The 20,325-nt window shown below is 41.6% G+C and overlaps 1 protein-coding gene across 1 annotated transcript; it reads left to right on the top strand.

Moving 5' to 3' along the window:
- The first annotated feature begins 3,368 nt into the window (after positions 1-3,368).
- LOC105709406 (large ribosomal subunit protein eL8-like) lies at positions 3,369-4,166 on the top strand. The gene has a single exon (XM_064370781.1). It carries the CDS (start codon positions 3,369-3,371, stop codon positions 4,164-4,166), a length of 798 nt encoding a protein of 265 aa, XP_064226851.1.
- The last annotated feature ends 16,159 nt before the right edge of the window (positions 4,167-20,325 follow it).

Genomic DNA, 20,325 nt, shown 5'->3' with positions numbered 1-20,325 from the left:
GAGCACCTTGAGGGGGTGGTGCCTGCAGGCCCAACTCTGCCGGCCAGCTCCTCCAGTATCTCACATTAGGAACTGGAAACCAAGCTGCTGGGATCCCAGAGGGACCAGCAACAGGTCCCAAGCTGATCTGAAGCCCACATTTTTTTTTTTTTTTTTGCCAGATAAAATACAGGTGTGCCAGATAGGACACACTTAACTGAAAAATTACATGTCATTTATCTGAAAGTTAAACTTTCACTGGGCATCCTACATTTTAACTTGCTAAATCCTTTCCCACGAGCCAGCCTCTTGTCCTTCAGTTGTGAATGACCCCTTGGGTAAGAATGCCTTTTCTCCTCTGGACTTCCCATGCTTTGGGGGCCCCAGTATCTGTGGGGATTGGAGGGGCATAAATCTAGACTGATGCCTTCTACCTGCCAGGCTGGGTACTTTACATATTCTATCTCATTTTAATCTTCACCACACCCACTGAAGTATGTATTCTTAGCCCATTTCACAAATGAGGAAATTGAGCACCAGAAAATTTTCCTAACTTTCTCAAATTTGCTCCCCCATAAGTGGTAGGACCAAGATTTTAATCCCTGTGTATGGACTGAGGGAGGGAGTGAATGCGACTCTGTGATGTGACCTCTCTAAGCCTCCATTTCCTGCATGAAATGGGAGCTGATCACAATGATACCAGCTGTACAAGATTAAAAGTGATGCTGTACTGATGTAATCACCCCAGAACCTGGCACATGGTTGGCACATGAGGATGGTGTTTAGACTCTCTTTCACTTTCTATGTTTGATAGATCCAAGGCCATCTAGTGCCCATGGCAAGACAGTGAAGTCTAGAAGATTCCATTTGGCAGAAGCAGCAACTTTAGGGATGTAACTGAAGACCAAGAAATCCTTACAGCTCAGCCCTGTGCCACTAAGTGATTCTGTCTCTAAATGCCAGCTTTGTTGTCTATAAAATGAGGGATAATTTTGCTCCAAACCTCAGAATATAAAGTGATGGGTTAATGGTTCCAAGGAACTTTTGATGTCCCAAATCTATGAGTAGTCCAAGACCGATGTGCATGCTCTCATCAGCCCCTGGGCATCTCCCAGACTGTGTGTGCCTCACGGAGGTACTGGGCAATCAGATCCTATCCTGATGGGGAGGATGATATTCCTCAGCCTTCCATATGGGTGGTCCTAGGCCCTGCCCTTCAAACCATCTTTGCAAAATTATAACAGTGAGCGAAATCTAATACAACTGACTCCACCTTGCTTCTCACCTTACAAGCTAACTTGCCTTTGCTCATCCCCACACATAGGCCAGGTTAACTATAGGAGGAATGTGGTTTGTAATTTAACTTTAAAGAAAGAATGATAATAGTTCCTTCCCAAAAATAATATCTCTTTATTCAGGGGCCAAAAATCACCTTTATAAAACTAATGAAAAGCCACAAGTTTAGAATTATGATAGGGGCCTGAATTTTGCTACTATGTAGGCCTAGTTAAATAATAACTAGTCATTGTTTTTTAACTTGCTTATCTGTAATTGCTTACTACTCAGGAGTCACTGCCTAGTGGTCATAAGATTTGTAACTTCCCCAACTGTCCCTATAAATAGCTTTGTGAAACCTAAGACTGGTCTTTGAAATATCTTTCAGACTTTGTATTCCAGTGAACCAACTGATGCCACCCAGGCAAGTAACTCTCACCCAGGAACTGACTCAGTGCACAAATACAGTTTTGATACTCCTACGATTTCATCCCCAGCCCAACCAATCAGTAGAACCTATTCCCTAGCCCACTGCCCACCAAGCAATCCTTAAAAGCCCTAGTCTCCAAATTCTCAGGAGGGGAATTTGAGAAATAGCTCACATCCTTCTTGCTCAGCCACTTTGTGATTATTAAACTCTTTCTCTGCTGCAACACCTGCTGTTTCAATTTATTGGCTTTTTCTGTGTGGCGGGAAAGAAAAACTTGAATGGATTCTTCTTTCCCACCACACAGAAAGAAATGTGACACCCTCTCCCTACCTGAATGTAGCCTCTCCCACCTCTGCTATGATATGTTGCCCAGCTGGACTTCCTTTCAGAACCTACACCAACTCTTTCTGGGTAAGTCATATGCCCTGTCTTGGAGATAGGTCAAGTTCTAGGTCCCAACACCCCTTGTCAGCCCATTGGCCTGGGCCATGGTAGTTGGGATCCCAAAAAAACACAGATGAGCAAGTAGAAAGAGTTCCAAGAACTGTTGTCCTCAAATGTCTTCCTAAGTCTTCTCTAGAAACCCATGGAATGTGTGGCTTGAGAATAGTGATTGAAAAAACTTCTGTGCCTTACATGCAGGTCTCAGAGGACTTCCAATTCCTATTACTGCAGTAACTGAGCATCTGGTTGCTGAAGAAATGACGGAACAGGATAAATAAAGCCCAAGGGCCTCCCTGAATGGTTAGCAAGGTTAAAATACAAACAAATAGTGTAGAACCAGGTACATAGGCAGGCTAGATGGTAGGACCTAAGTAAATAGGGTGCTTTCTCAGCACAAGTGTCCAGAGGAAGCTTAAACTCTGAGACACAGTGCCCATGACTATCTTGGTCATTGTTGCCTTCCTTGTGCCAAGATCAGTGTCTTGCACATGGTATGTCCTCGGTAAGTATTAGGTTGGTGCAAAAGTAATTGTGGTTTTGCCATTGAAAGTAATGACTCATTTAGTCATGAGTGGGTAGATGGATGATTGGATGGATGACATCTGACATTCAGTTACAAGGCAACAGTGTAGCAGAAAATGTCAGGATGACATTCTTGAAGACAGTAAAGAGCAGCAGGTATGGGACAAAGGTGAGCAGACCATTTGGGTCACCTTGTGCCAGACTGGAGGGGAAGATTATAGGTGAAGAGATTTTGGCCTAGAATCAGAGCCACAAAACAGAGACAGAGTATGTCTGTGTTGCCAAGCTCTCAGATAACATCTAGATACACCCTCTATTCTCTTCCATTTTACAAGACCAAAAACCTTGGTGCATTCTTGGCTCCTTTTTCCTCTCATATCCTACATCTAATGTATCATTAAATCCTATTGGCTGGATCTTAAACATATATCCTGAATGCAGTTACTTCTCACTGTCTATACAATTTCTTTCTTGATTGAAGTCATTAGACCTCTTGTCTACATAGATAGTTTTAACAACTTGAGGACTAAACTCCAATCTTTTTTCTCTCTTGCCCAAATTCATATCTAAAGGGCTTGGGGAGTCTGGCCCTACAAACCATAAAATCTCATCAGATTGGTTTTATTAACTCTACATAATATGGCTTACTTTCCACCCTGAGTCTTGTATAACATCACATGACAGATAAAGAAAGAAATCGCTCTTTCTGCCGCCCAAGATGCTGAAAGGAAAGAAGGCCAAGGGGAAGAAGGTGGCTCTGGCCCCTGCTGTTGTGAAGAAGCAGGAGGCTAAGAAAGTGGTGAATCCCCTGTTTGAAAAAAGGCCTAAAAATTTTGGCATTGGACAGCACATCCAGCCCAAAAGAGACTTCACCCGCTTTGTGAAATGGCTCTGCTATATCAGGTCGCAAAGGCAGAGAGCCATCCTCTATAAGCGGCTGAAAGTGCCTCCTGCAATTAACCAGTTCACCCAGGCCCTGGATCGCCAAACAGCTACTCAGCTGCTTAAGCTGGCCCACAAGTATAGACCAGAGAGGAAGCAAGAGAAGAAGCAGAAGCTGTTGGCCCGGGCCAAGAAGAAAGCAGCTGGCAAAGGGGACGTTCCCACTAAGAGACCACCTGTCCTTCGAGCAGGAGTTAACACCGTCACCACCTTGGTGGAGAACAAGAAAGCTCAGCTGGTGATGATTGCACAGAATGTGGATCCCATCAAGCTGATTGTATTCTTGCCTGTGCTGTGTCCTGAAATGGGAGTCCCTTACTGCATTATCAAGGGGAAGGCAAGACTGGGACGTCTAGTCCACAGGAAGACCTGCACCACTGTCACCTTCACACAGGTTAACTCGGAAGACAAAGGTGCTTTGGCTAAGCTGGTGGAAGCTATCCGCACCAATTACAATGACAGATATGAGATCCGCCGTCACTGGGGAGGCAATGTCCTGGGTCCCAAGTCTGTGGCTTGCATCGCCAAGCTCGAAAAGGCAAAGGCTAAAGAGCTTGCCACAAAACTGGGTTAAATGTACACTGTTGTACATAAAAATAATTAAAACAATACAAATTTTCCTTCAAAAAAAAAAAAGAAAGAAAGAAATCAAAATACTTTACCCCAAAATACGTTTTTTTGCTGTATTTTGAAATGACCCTGCAAAGTTATCTTTTGTGGGGGAAAATGTGCATCTGTAAAGGATCTCTGCTAGCATAACGAGATCTTTCCCCTCCCAATCCTGAAGGGATTAACTGAGAGTCTAGCACCTTTCAAAATAAGAATCATTTACCATCTATTGTCTCTAAGAATGGCCACCCGAGGGACTTTGTCTATATAATAAGAATCTTGGTCTCCACAGTCCCTTTTCTTTAATAATAGAATGTCTAAAATAATAGACACTCCTTTCTATTGATCCCAGGTTTTTAGATAATAACTCTTTCAACCAATTGCCAATAAGAAAATCTTTGAATCCACCTATGACCTGCAATCCTCCCCTCTACTTTTCTGGAACGGCCCACTATGTGCCTTACACATATCGATTGATGTTTTATGACTCCCTGAAGTGTATAAAACCAAGCTATGACCCAACCACCTTAGGTACATGTTCTCAGGACCTCCTGAGGCTGTATCATTGGTCATGGTCCTCACATTTGGCTCAGAATAAATCTCTCCAAAGATTTTACAGAGTTCGGCCTTTTCATCCACAAGCTCCTATATCCCTGCTTCTACACTAGCTCCTGACACCGACTCCCCATACAAAACCCATCGTATTCTTTTAAAAAGTCGGGTCAGATTATACCCCTTCTCTGCTCAGAATCCTCCAAAACTTCCCATTCCCATCTCACTCAGAGTCAAAAAAAGTCTCGCAGTGGCCTGCGAAGCCCCACACAACCTCACTCCCACTCTCCTGCTGACTGATTTCCCTTCATTCACTGCTTTCCTTCCACTCTGGTCTGCTGTAGCCTGGTCACTATTCCTCAGATACACTGGTGTGTCTCATCTTGCGGCTTCTGCACTTGCTCTCCCTCCTGCCTGGCCATTTCTAGATGGGCCTTGACTGACTTTGAGGTCAGCTAGAGATGAGTGTTATACTTGGTACTTCTGCTTTGCCATAAAGAAATTTATGTTTTCAACTAACTGGTCTCCTAGAGAGTAAATCAGTTATTCTGCTGGCCAGGCCTACCTAGAGCTTGCCCAGTTCCTTACCAGGAAAAAATAACCAGTAACAGTCAGTGACTCGGCCCCCTGGAGTAAGGAATTTGAGAACAAGGTATGTATGGTTGTGCAGGTTGTACACTACACAAGGGCACAAGTCAAAGTGGCCAATGGGGGCTGGAATCCAGCCGGAGTGCTGCTTGCCACACTCGCCAAGGACACTGTGCAGGGCTGCATCCTCCCAGAGGAAGTGTGCCATCTTCTAATTCACACAAAGGTACTGTATGAGCCACCATTAAACTTGCTCAGGAAGCTGACCTGGCTCTAGGGGCTAGCTGGATGGTAAGCAGTTGGTGCTGTAGCCTTGGTTCTGATCCCGGAAACAGTGGGTACTGGATGGGCCTACCAATGGGAAACCAGCATCAGGCAGATGCTAGGCAGCTACCTGGGGAGTGGGAAAGCCCCTGTCTCTCTCTGCCCTTCCAACTATGTAATATGAATTCCAACTAGGCCAGGGATAGAAGCAGACTAAAACTTGCTCAGAATTTAATAAAAACTGCAGAATCTCCTGCAGAAAAGAACATATACATATTATAAATTATGCATACAATTCTAGGGACCCATACCACTCACCTACCTACCCTCTATCTGTGGCTATTAAGTCAAATACACCTGGTAATCCAGAGTGTCTATTACAGTCCTCCTAAAGAGGGTATGGTGGCTCACACCTGTAATCCCAGCACTTTGGAAGGCTGAGGTGAAAGGATTGTTTGAGCCCAGGAGTTTGAGACCATCTTGGGCAAAATAGGGAGATCCTGTCTCTACAAAAATGAAAAAAATTTAGCTGGGTGTGGTGGCACAGGCTTGTGGTCCCAGAGGCTGAAGTGGAAGGATTGTTTGGGCAGGAAGTCAAGCCTGCAGTGAACCATGATCATGCCACTGCATTCCAGCCTTGTCAACAGAGCAAGACCCTGTCTCAAAAAAAAAAGAAGTCCTCCTAGCTCAGATGCAAAATCTAAGCAGCATCTAAACACTCCAAGGAACCACCTGCTCAGTGGCAGCTGTGCTGAGTTGGGGCTGCTCGGCATGATGGAGATTTTTGAAAACCACCTAAGAGGGCAGTCCCCAGAGCAGGACCCTCTTTGACCCAAATGACCAGGGACTTCAGGAGGAACTTCCTCTTCCCCTCTCTTCCTCCCAAACCCAGAACCCCTGTTCAGTTTCTTTTCCTTCTTGAGGGAACAGGCAGAGCCCTGGCCGCCTCCTCCACAGCACAGACAGCCCCATCACCAAGGGCCCAGACAATTAATTACCCACCATCATGGCGCCGTTTTGCCTTCAATTTTCCTGACTACCACGCGAGTAACTCAATCTGTGAGACTTCACTGGGCCATTTAAGGGAGCATCATAACTCTTTCTGTTCCCCAGAAATTGTAACCCGGACTCGGTTTTGTAATGCTAATTGCCTTATCTTCATAAATTCTACAGTCTTACATAATTTACCCGCATTGTAGCAGGATTTCCCAAGAATAAAAAAGCAGGTGCCGTCAATGGTAATTTGAATAAGAAAAGACATGTTAAGTGGTTCTTCTCTCACTAGTAATAGAAATTAATTAGCTTTGAGCGGCTTCGGAGGTTTTTGCATTTTTTGCTGTAACCTGTTATGTTTTCTAATTGTATGGAAAGAAGGTTTGATTTGATCACATTATTTGGTGACGGAGAGGCCTCTGTTTGGAGTCAAAGGTACAGGAACGGTGGCAGCCTCAAGTGTGGGAAGCCACCAGAGGCGTGCAGAGAGCGAGGGCTTTGCAGTCAGATAAACATGAATTCTGAGCCAGGGTGAGCCACTTGCTAGCTCTGTGACCCTGGACAAATCACTTCTCCCTTTTAAACTTCAGCTTTCTCCTTTGTAAGGGAGAGGTCACAAACTCTAACTGGAAGGGAGGGAGCACAACGCTGAGCAGTTGAGAGCATTGGCTGAGGATCTGGAAGTTTCTACCTTCAGATCCAGAGCCCATCGATGACATGCTCTCTGACTTTTCCAGTTAGGGTGCCTTTGATTTCAAGAAACATGAAATGCTATTTCAACTGGCTTAAGCAATCCAAAAATATATTATTTCCCATGAGAACACTAGGGCTAGTGCAGGCTGCAGGGATGGTACAATTAATGGATGGGTTAATATCATCAAAGATATAGGTCTACTTTCTCTCTTCACTCTGCCACTCAACACTGGCTTTATCCTAAAGTAGGCCCTCCCCTCGCCTGGCAAGAAAGGAATACAATCTTCCTGGTTCACATCTAGCAGAAGAGGGAGTGAGCGTCTCCCACTAATGTGGGATACAAATTCTTCCCTTAGATCTGACTGAGCCAATTATTTTCCCAGTCCACCCTTGGTGCAATAATTGATTCCAGGAGAAGGCCACACATGGATTGTAAGACTAATCAGAATCTACACCCACAGAGCTGGGATGGGGTCTGCTTCCCTGTGAATCATGTAGGGGAGGAATTCTCTTAGGAAGAAGAAGTGGAGGCTGGGTGCTATGGCTCACGCCTGTAATCCCAGCACTTTGGGAGGCTGAGGTGGGCGGATGACCTGAGGTCAGGAGTTCGAGACCAGCCTGGCCAACATGGTGAAACCCTGTCTCTACTAAAAATACAAAAAATAGCTGGGTGTGATGGTGGCTCCTGTAATCCCAGCTACTCGGGAGGCTTAGGCATGAGAATCGCTTGAACCCGGAAGGTGGAGAGTGCAGTGAACTTAGATTGTGCCACTGCACTCCAGCCTGGGCAACAAAGCGAGACTCCTTCTCAAAAAAAAAAAAAAAAGGAGGAAGTGAGGATGTGGATGAGGAATAGGCACCACTGTAGTAGGTACAGTACACAGTGCAGACATGCTGCATACTAGACATGTAGCAATAACTACCTTGGGCAAGTTACTTATTTCCATTAAGCTCTGTTTCCTCGTCTGTATAACAGGGACAATAAAAGGGGTATGAGGGTTTCATAGCACAGATCTAAAGCACGCTGGGGCTTCCATGTGCTCTAGTTTCTTCCTCCTGCTTTTTTTCTCTTTCCTTGAAAGAAATCCTCTAGCAAGTTATTCAAAGCAACTCTGCATTTTGGAAGGACAAAGCAGGAGAAAGTGACGGGAGAAATTTCCCTGAGTATGTTCTCCAAAGTAGCACCTTTTCAACCACAAGAAAATAATAATCAAGGGAAAGTATTGCCAAAGATAGAATTGAGGGAATATCACTATGATAAAAAGGAGGATTATGAAAGCAAGACCATAAAACATGTGGAGAAGATAGTCAAAGGCTGATACTCTTTACACACTTGCACCGAACACCACCACACTGCCTCCTGCCCCAGTTCACTGCCCTTGGATGGTTCTACCCTGGGTCCTGGCTCCAAGTCATGGCATGCCAAGTGACAAGCAGGTCCCTTTGCTAAAGGAAAGATACCACAGAGACTCAGAGACTCTTCTGCCATCGATCAGAGTCATAAAGACAGAGCTGGAAGGCAATTCTTCATTCAGCTGGCTAAGCCTCTCACTGTACAAATTTGAAAACATTGAAGTCCAGTGATTCTCAGATTCGATAAAAGTGCAAGAGTCAACTATTTTCTGTCCACAAAAAATACATTGAACAAGTAAAGGCACAGATATGTTGAAGGGAAAAGATATACTGTGCTTTTTCTTATGCAAACAGTGAACATATGAAAGCTGTTGTGCCTATATTAATATCAGACAAATTAGACTTCAAGATAAGAAATATTAGGGAGAGATCCAAGATGGCTGATCACTAGCAGTTCGGGCTCATAGCTCCCAGTGAAAGCGCAGAGAATGAGAGGATGCCACACTTTCAGATGAATATTTATTGCTCACAGACCAAGAGACTCCCAGCGGAGGAGCCCCACGGGTCACCAGAGCGACTCTTGTGGCCGGCGCGGCAGTTTTGCTGGTGCCTTAGCGCAGCAGTTCTTGGTGCAGAGTCTGGAGATTCCCGGGCAGAAAAGCACCATCAATCTTAACACCGCTGTCTTGGCCGGCACAGTGGATTGCTCAGATTTCGGCGCTGGGAATCAACAAGTTGGACGTCCGCTCAGAGACCTAGTCAGAAAGTCAGTAATTACAAAGACGACAGAGGGATAAATATATAATGAAGGGAAGAAACCAGCCTAAAAAGGCAGAGAATACTCAAAATCAGAATGCCTCTCCCTCTACAGGGGATCGCAATTCCTCATCAGTAATGGAACAAGGCTTAATGGAGAACGAGTGTGTTCCAATAACAGAAGCAGGTTTCAAAAAGTGGGTGATAAGAAACTTTTATGAATTAAAAGAACTTGTTCTAACCCAATGCAAAGAAACTAAGAACCTTGAAAAAAGGTTTGACGAAAAGTTAACGAGAATGGACAATTTAGAGAGGAATATAAGTGAATTGATGGAGCTGAAAAACAACACGAGAACTTCACGAAGTATGCACAAGTTTAAACAGTCGAATTGATCAATTAGAAGAAAGGATATCAGAAGTCAAGGACCAGCTCAGTGAAATGAAACGAGAAGACAAGATTGGAGAAAAAAAGGTAAAAAGGAATGAGCAAAGTCTCCAGGAAATATGGGACTATGTGAAAAGACCTAATTTACGTTTGATAGGTGTACCTGAATGTGATGAAGAGAATGAATCCAAGTTGGAAAATACTCTTCAGGATATCATTCAGGAAAACTTTCCCAACCTAGCAAGGCAGGGTAATAGTCAACTCCAGATAATACAGAGAACACCACAAAGATATTCTTCAAGAAGACCAACCCCAAGGCACATAATCGCCAGATTTATTAGGGTTCAAATGAAGGAGAAAATACTAAGGGCAGCCAGAGAGAAAGGTCAGGTTACTCATAAAGGGAAACCTATCAGACTTACAGCAGATCTCTCAGCAGAAACCCTACAAGCCAGAAAAGAGTGGGGACCAATATTTAACATCCTTAAAGAAAAGAACTTTCAACCCAGAATTTCATATCCAGCAAAACTAAGCTTTATAAGCAAAGGAAAAATTAAATCTTTTGCGAACAAACAAGTACTTAGAGACTTCACCACCACCAGGCCTGCTTTACAAGAGCTTCTGAAAGAAGCACTATACATATAAAGGAACAACCAATATCAGCCTTTCCAAAAATATATCAAAAAGCAAAGAGCATTAACCCAATGAAAAATTTACACCAACTAATGGGCAAAACAGCCAGCTAGCATCAAATGCCACTATTAAACTTATATATATTCTAATTGGATAAAAAGCCAAAACCCATCGGTATGCAGCATCCAGATCCATCTCACATGTAACGATACACAAAGACTCAAAACAAAGAGAAGGAGGAAGATTTACCAACCAAACAGAGAGTAAAAATAAACAAATAAACAAAAAGCAGGAGATGCAATTCTTGCCTCTGATAAAGTAGATTTTAAAGCAACAAAGATCAAAAGAGGCAAAGAAGGACATTACATAATGGCAAAAGGATCAATGTAACAAGAAGAGCTAACGATTCTATAGATCAACAAGACAGAAAATTAACAAGGATATCCAGGACTTGAACTCAGACCCGGAACAAGTAAACTTAATAAACATTTAGAGAACTCTCCACTTCAAATACACAAAACACACATTACCACCTCACACCTATTCCAAAAGAGACTACATAATTGGAAGTAAATCACTCCTCAGTAATAGCATAGCATTTCATAGGTTTAAATGAAATATTGGTTGGCTGCTTGTTTGTTATTTTCTTCCCTTATTCCTTCCTGTCTATATCATTAAGTATAATTATTGGTATAAAAGAGGTTTTCAATACCCATTACTAAACTGCATTCTAGCCTGGGCGAGAAAGCAATACTCCCATTCTCTCTCTCTCTCTTTCTCTTCCTTTTTCTTTCTCTTATTCATTCTTTTTCTTTCTTTCTTCCAAAAAAAAAAAAAAAAAAGAAATATTATCAGAGATAAAGAGAGTTATTTCATAATGATAAGAGGGTTAATTCATCAGAAAGACATGACTGTCATAAATGTGTATGTCTATTAATGGCTCCTCAAAAGAAATGAAACCAACATTGGCTATCATAGTTGGATATTTCAACATCATCCTCTCAGCAATTAATGGAACAGCTAGGCAAAAAGAATCAGTAAAGATATAGAAAATTTGAACAACACTGTAGACCAACTTTACTAATTTACATTTATGGAACACTATACCTCAATGCCTGCAGGATATACATTCTTTTCAAGTGCTTATGGAATGTTCACCAAGACAGGCTATATTTTGACCTTTAAATTCCAGAAAATTTCAAAAGATTGGAAACTTACAGAGTATGTCTCTGACAACAGTGGATTTAAATTAAAAAACCAATTAACACAAAAATATCTGGAAATACTCCACATAATTAGAAATGGAAGAATGCACATCTAAATAACCAATGTATCAAAGAAGAAATCACAAAGGAAAATGTAAATATCTTGAAATGAATGATAATGAATATACAACATATGAATTACCTGTGGGATATAGTCAAAGCAGTGTTGGGAGGGAAATTTATGTGTGTATATGTGTGTAGGTTTAAAGGTTCATGTTGGAAAAGAAGAAAGATTTTAAAATAAATTATCTAAGTTTCTGCTTTAATATGCTAGAAATAGAAGAGAAAATTAAACCAAATTGAGTAAAAGAAATGAAATAATAAAGAACAAAAATAAATGAAAGAAAAAAGAAAAGAAGAGAAAATAGTAACAAAGATGAACTTCTTTCCTTAAAAAGATTGAAAAACCCCTGGCGAGACTGATGAGAGAGAGAGAGAACACACACTATTAAAGATAAAGGAGAAATCACAGATGTTACAGATATTAAAATAAAAGTAAGACTATTTTGCCAACAAATTTGACAACACAGATGAAACTGACAAAATCCTTAAAAACACACACATGCAAACACAACTTTCCAAAATCAACACAAGAAAAAATAGAATATTAAATTAGGCCTAGATTACATAGAATATTGGATTAGAATACTGGATTACAAATTTGAATTTGTAATAAAAACTTTCCCATAAAAAACTTCCACTGGTAAGTTCTACTAAACACTTAAATAACATCAATCTCACACAAATTCTTTCAGAAAATAGAGATTTTTTTAAAAAACCAACTAATTTTTATAAAGCCAGCACAACTCAATACCCAAACTAAACAATGAAAAAGAGTCATATACTAATATTTTCCTGGACATGGGTTCAAAAATCCTTAATGAAATAGTAATAAATCAAATCTGGAAATAAGTAAAAAAGATACTGCATCATAACCAAGTGGGGTTTATCCCAGGAATGCAAGGTTGATTTAACATTTGAAAATCAATGTAATTTACCACATTGCAAAAATAAGGGAGAAAAATCATTTGAGAAACTCAGCATATATTCAGCTCACAGAAAATTTGCTGAGACTGATGAAGAGCAGACTGGTACATAAGAGCAGACTGGTCCTGTTGGTGCATAAACAACACCAGTAGTAATGACAACAGCAATTACTTCAACCTACAGTGAACATCTTATTTAGTGGGTGAAATACTGAACATTTTCCACTTCATACTGAGAATAAGACAAGGATGTCTACTCTCACTTCTTCTATGCAACACTGCACTGGAGACTGTAGCCAGTAAAATAAGGAAGAAAGAGAAATAAATATTGGAAAAGAATAAAACTGCCTTTATTCAGCAATAATATGACTATGTAGAAACCTTTTAAGAAATAAAAATTTAAGATGGTGCAAACTAATACATTAATTTAGCAAGATCACTAGTATGTGAAGTCAATATATACGAAGCAATTTTATTTGTATGTACTTGTGGCAAACAATTAGAAAATTTCATTCATAATAGCATAAAAATATAAAATATTCAGGAATAAATTTAATAAAATAGGTACAAGACCTTTACATTGAAAATCAAAATATTAAAGAAACTAAAGAAGACCTAAATAAATGAAAAAATAAACCATGTTTATGGATTAGAAGTCTCAATGTTGCAATGTTCCAATAACCATTTTCCCCCAAATATCTATAGATACTATGCAATCACAATAGTAAGTTCAATAGGTTGATTTTTTAAATGAAACTTACAAGTTGTTTCTAATATATATGTATGATATTGCAAAAGATTTATTAGAATAACCCGAATAATATCAAAATAAAGAACATAGTTGGAGGACATTACCTTATCTTAAGACTCATAAAAAGCTTGTAAAACTAGAGTAATCATGATAGTGTAGGGTGGAGATAAGGATAGACAATTAGGTCAATGGAGCAGAACAGAGTCCAAAGGTAGACCCATACGTATACAGTTATTCGAATTTTAACAAAAGCACCAAGGCAATTCAATATGGAAATGAAAGTCTTCTCAACAAATGGTGCTAGAATAAACATGATAACAGATGAACTTCAACTCCTACCTCTAACACCATGCACAAAAATTAATTTGAATGAATAGATCTAAATGTAATAGCTAAAATTCTAAAGCATCTAGAATAAAACAGGAGAGAATCTTTGTAACACTGGAGTAAGCAAATAATTTTTAGCATATAAAAAGTTATGAATCATTTCACTTGTCAACTATACCTCAATAGGGGGGAGCATTAATCATAAAAAAATTAACAAATTAGACTTCACTGGAATTTCAAACTTCAGCTATGCCATTACTAAAATGAAAAAATAAGCCACAGACTGGGAGAAAACATTTGTAGTACATATGTCTGTGCAGATATATAAAATCCTAGAAATCAATAATAAAAAGACAAATGATCCCAACAAATGGGCAAAATACATGAGCAGACACCTCACGAAAGAATATGTATGAATGAGTGTAAGCATTTAAAAAGTTTATCGATATCATCTGCCATTATGGAAATACATTAAAGCCACACATGATGCCACTTTACACTCACTCAGTGGTTAAAATTAAAAAGACATAAATTACTAAGTGTTGACAAGGATGTGGAGACACTGGAATTCCCCACATTGCTGGTGGGAGCGTAAAATGGTGAACTGTTCATTAGTAGTTTAGTATACGCTTACCATATGATCCAGATATTTCATTTCTAGGTAGTTACCCAAGAGAAATGAAAACAGGTATATTCTAAAAGACCCATATATGAATGTTCTTAGCAGTATTATTTATAACAGTCCCACACTGGAAACAACCCCAATATCCATTAATAGGTAAATAAATAGTAAATCATGTTATATTCACACAGTGGGATACTACCCAACAATCAACAAGATTGAACTTCTGATGCATATTACAGCTTGAATAAATCTCAAAAACATATTGAGCAAAAGAACTCTGCTGCAAAATTAATCTCTGGTAATAGAAATCAGAACAGTGGTTTCCTATGGTGGGTAGAGACTGACTGGATAGGAAAAAGAAATTTTTAGAAGGATAAAAATGTTTTTTTTTTTTTTGAGACAGAGTCTCACTCTGTCACCCAGGCTAGAGTGCAGTGGTGGAATTACGGCTCACTGCAGCCTCAATCTCCCAGGCTCAGGTGATCCTCCCACCTCATCATCCCAGATAGCTGGAGCTACAGTTGCATACCATCACACCAGGCTAATTTTTTTGTGTTTTTAGTAGAGATGGGGTTTCCCCATGTTGCCCAAGCTGGTCTTGAACTCCTGGACTCAAGCGATCTGTTCACCTCGGCCTCCCAAAGTGCTGAGATTACAGGCATGAGCCACCCTACCTGGCCAAAATGTCTTAATTGGGGTGGTGGTTACATGAGTATATACATTTGACAAACCTCATCAAATTATATAATTAGGATCGGTGCAGTTCATCATAAGTAGATTTTACCTTTAAAAAAAAAAAAAAGATGAACTGTTGCAGAGCGGAGAATAGATTTGAGAACATCTGGAGTGAATTCTAGGAGAACAGTCAGGATGCTATTCACCAGCCCAAATGAGATGATTGGAATACGGTGGTGGCAGTGGAATCCAAGAGAAGTGAACAATGTTAAGAGAGTTTAAGGAGGTGACTTAGACAGGGCTTGGTGATTGGAGAAAGAAGTATATTTTGGATTACTCCCAGAATTTTGGCCTCATTCACTGAGATGGAGCACCCAAAGCAGTAACCAGTTTGTAAGGCAAGATCACAACACACAAAAGTAAACTTGCTAGGATGAAACTCTGACCATGTTCTCCTCTGCTTTCTCTCCTTTAGTGGGTCTTCCTGCCTACAAAAAAAGGTGCAACTTCTTAGACACACAGTGCCCTATATGATCTGGACCATGCTGACTTCTGCCTCAGGCCCACTGCTCTCTTTCCCCCCCTCCTTTGAATCCTTCACACATTTATTTATTTACAGAGTTGTTGTGCCTTTTCATGCCCCTGTGCATTTGCACTAGCTGAACCCTCTGCTTGGACAGTCTGTCAACTTGAGCAATAATATATCAGTCCCTTCTTTGGGAATCTCAGACCATTCAGCGTAAGCCTCTAGTATAGGAATCTTTGCTGCAATTTTTCCTTTACTCATCTGTCTTTCTCAGTAGATTGTGAATTCCTTGAAGGTAAGGGTATTTCTTACTTAACTCTGGTATCCCTTATACCTAGTGTCAAAAATGTTGAAAGAATGGATGGATGGTGAAGAGTCAAGACTTCTGTCTTTGCATTCACCACTCATTCTCCAAGATCTTATTAAGGTCTAAATAACTTCTCCACAGAAGAGGAGAAATGCTAAATCCTTTGGGAGGCGGCAGATGATACAAGAAGTGGCATTTGATCAGAAGGATGTTATAGGAGTGATTTTACCTCATTCTCTGAGGCTCTACGAAATGAAAACAGTCAAAGGTGTCCCCCAAGAAAGCAGGAATACTGTGCAATGTGCTTGGGGGAAGAAGGAAACCCCAAAACACTTCACAACAACATCACTAATAAGGTGATCTTTGAAACCAAGTTAATGAACTTAGCCTTGTTAGCGTATTAGACACAGGAAGGCATGAGCGAGAATATTTTTTTTCCTGAAAATCTTTGAGAGTGGAAGAAACATGATCTCTTTAAATGGTCCCCCTTTTCCTCCAAAATGCAAGTGACCTTTCTCTTTATCTTCAGTGCTTCTCCCTTGGTTCAAGCTCTTACTATCTCTTGCCTGAATGATCACAAAGGCCTGCCAGGTCTCCCTGCCACCAACCCATCCTAGGCTCTGGGCAACAAAGTAATCTTTCTTTAATACAGATCTAACTATGTCACCCCATTCTTAAAATCCATCCCTCTTATACCTTGTGGGAGAAAGCCCATGCTTGTTTATATGATCCATAAGACCCCTCATACTGAAGGCCCTATCTCCTTTGCAGCCTAACTTTTTATATTGCTATCAACAGCCACAGTTTCTGATGAGAGACGTGTTAGATGGGCAAAAAGATTGAAAACCATCCTAGCTACACTACTTTTCTTGCCATTCTTTGTAGACGCTTGTAGGGACAGAAAGGTGGTGATTTTTTGCCTTCTTACCATAAAGGATCATGACTGTTACCCCTATAACAAAAGACAAGTTAACAAGAGAAAGGTATAACAACTGTATTACATGCATACCTATGCACAAAAGTCATACAAAATATGAACACTCTAGAAAAGGGCCAGATGGTTGATGTGTAAATACCCTCTTCATTGAGGGGAGGGAAATGGAAGGAGGTTGTAAAGGAATGAAACTGAAAATCAGACAATGGTTTGTAAATGATTCTCTTTGAAAGCTGAATGAGACCAAAGGACAAACAATAGCTTGTGGACTAGTTACAGAAAGGTGAGGGAAGAACGGCATTGTGAACAAAGGTTGTCTTATTATGCAGATACAGTCTCCCAGGTAATGTCTCAGCACTGCCCTCAGAAGAATAAATGAAAATCTGCCTGAACATGGTGACAACTCCCAGTCTCTTCTCTCCTGGGGTGGTTAACCTTTCCTGGTTATTTAATGAAAGTCCTAGGAAGAGAGTTTTAAGACAACTACATTTATTTTGGAAGAAGTTTGCTTAGAAAAGGGAACTTCCAGAGAAAGCCCTCCCTTAGTGCTCTGAGGAAAAAAAGAGAATCAGAGAGACAGGTAAGTGGGGCAAGGTCAAAGAGAAACCTTGAGGCTGCCACTTCCTTTTAGCACGCATGTCAAAGCACCACATCTGGGGGTGTCATTTTCTGAGCCCAAATGTTGTATTCATTTTTTTTTTTTGAGATGGAGATTCACTCTTGTTGCCCAGGCTGGAGTGCAATGGCAGGATCTCGGCTCACCGCAACCTCCGCCTCCCAGATTCAAGTGATTCTCCTGCCTCAGACTCCTGAGTAGCTGGGATTACAGGCATACACCACCACGCCCAGCTAATTTTGCATTTTTAGTAGAAGTGGGGTTTCTTCATGTTGGTCAGGCTGGTCTCGAACTCTGGACCGCAGGTGATCCACCCGCCTTGGACTCCCAAAGTGCTGGGATTACAGATGTGAGTCACTGCACCTGGCCTGTATTCATTTTTTGTTGCTGAGTAACAAATGGCTACAAATTTAGCAACTTAAAGCACATACAGCTGGGCACAGTGGCTCGCATCTGTAATCCCAGCACTTTGAGAGACAGAGGTAGGAGGATTGCTTGAGCCTAGGAGTTTAAGATCAGCCGGGGTAACATAGTGAGACCCTGTCTCTACAAAAACAGAAAACAAACAAAAAAAGCATATGTTTATTATCTCAGTTTCTGTAGGTCAAGAGTCCAGGCCTGGCTTAGCTGGGTTCTCTGCCTCAGGGTCTCACCAGGCTGCAACCAAGGTGTTGGCTGTGCCACATTCTCATCTTGAGATTTGAGTGGGGAAGGGTCCACTCTAAGGCTCACTCAGTCTGTTGGCAGACTTCAGTTCCTTAAAGCTGAAGGACTGGTGCTCTCAACTCCTACAAACCACCTACAGTTCTTTGCCATGTGGGTCTCTTCACAGACAGTGCACAACACAGATGCTTGCTTTTTCAAAGCCAGCAGGAGCAAGCGAGAGCAAGACTGCTAGCAAGATGGAGTCTTTGGAAAGTAATGTAATCACCGAAGTGGTATATCAACTTTGCCATAATATATTGGTCAGCAACAAGTCACAGGTCCCACACACGCTTAGGTATGAACACCAGAAGGCAGGGATCATAGGGATCATTTTAGGGTCTGTTTGCCAGATGCCAGACTTTCAAGCTTCTGAGTCTTTGCTCGTGCTACTGTTCCCTTTCTCTGTTATGCTCTTCCCCTGCTCTGCCACCTGTCAAGATCCTACTTACCCTTCGAGCAAAAGTTATTTCTATGACAGCTTCAGTGGACTCACCTCTGCTTTCAATCAACACAGTTTCTCATGGCTGTGCTTCCAGAACACTTTGTTCATTAAGCTACACTAGCACTCAGCAGAAGATGTTGACCTCTGATGATGAGCTGCATTCAACAGGCACTTAGCACCTTTTACGTGCCATGGACTAGACCTATGATATGCTTTGGCTGTGTCCCCATCCAAGTCTCTTCCTGAGTTGTAGCTTCCAGAATGTCCATGTGTCATGAGAGGGACCTCGTGGGAGGTAATTGAATCATCAGGACAGGTTTTTGCTGTGCTGTTCTTGTGATAGTGAATAAATCTCAGGAGGTCTGATAGTTTTATTAAGAGCAGTTTCCCTGCACATGCTCTTCTGCCTGCCTCCATGTAAGACGTGCCTTTGCTCCTCCTTCACTTTCTGCGATGATCGTGAGGCTTCCCCAGCCACATGGAACTGTGAGTCAATTAAACCTCTTTCCTTTACTCATCTGTCTATAATGAGTAAAGGAAAGAGGTTTAATTGACTTTTATAAATTACCTAGTCTTCCTTTATAAATTACCTAGTCTCAGGTATGTCTTTATTAGCAAGGTGAGAATGAACTAATATGGCACTGGGGACAAAAAAATAGGAAGAGAGCAGCCCATGGCAAGTGTTCCTCAAGCCAATCCATGGACTGGTCTCATCAGAATCACATGGGCAGCACATCATAGATAATGATTTTCTGGCCCTAGTTCCTAAAGATCCTGATTCCATGAACCTGGAGTGGGGCTCAGGAATCTGTTCTTAGAAATCTCCCCAGGTAACTGTGGTCCCCACTCAGGCTCAGAACCACTGCCATAAAGGAATGAGCATTGCACCCGAGTTACTCAATGCCGGCCTCAGACCCATCTCTACAGAATGTTGTAGACCAGACAGATAACCTCTCAGAAGACAGACGGAAAAGCTTCGGCTTCAATCTGGCTCTGCCACTTAACCTGTTTGACTTTTGAAAAGATACTGATTCTCTCTCAGCCTCAGTTCCCTCGTTGGTAAAATGGAGAAATCATGCAATCCGCCCCATAAGGTAGCTGTGAGGATTAAGTGAGATGAAGTGCTTGGAGAGCACCTGGCATGCAGGAAGCCATCAGAAAGAGTTTTGACATATTGATGATTCCTGAGTTCAGCTGGTCTGCCCGTTGAGGCTACAATGCCATTGGAGCTAAAAACACTGGTCTTTGGACAGGGGCTCCCCTCTCCTCTCTGCAGATCCTATCCCTGGGGGGCTTACAGAAATGACTTAGCATCCTCTTCCTGTGGGCCCTCTCCACCCAGACTGGCTCCTTCTCAGCCTCAGTTGCTGTTAGCACCGCAGTCGGGGGCCTGGCCCTCCAGGGACCTTCCCACCCTTCACTGGAGCTGGTTTCCTCTTATGGGAAGAAAGCAGCCAGCATAGCCTCAGGACAAGCTCAGCCCCTGCCACAGCTCTCAAAGCCCAGCTCCCTCGGGGCTCGAGGTGGGGGCACCATCCACTTTTTCCATGGCTGCCTCTGAGTACTTTGAATTTCATTAGGGCAATTATTTCAAATGGAATTAAAAGGGTTTAAAATTAGACCCTAAACTCTTAACAATTAGTGACGCAGCGACCTGCCATCCACAGAGCCACAATAGACCTATGTTGATTGGTACGTGAGCACAATGCCACTCTCCAGATTTGCATGCACTATTACAATAAATGGCT

Source organism: Aotus nancymaae, unplaced genomic scaffold, assembly GCF_030222135.1.
Source record: "Aotus nancymaae isolate 86718 unplaced genomic scaffold, 86718_ANA_hifiasm-v0.15.2.pri h1tg000007l, whole genome shotgun sequence".
NCBI classification, from domain to species: Eukaryota; Metazoa; Chordata; class Mammalia; order Primates; family Aotidae; genus Aotus; species Aotus nancymaae.
This window is presented reverse-complemented; position numbering and strand designations above follow the sequence as displayed.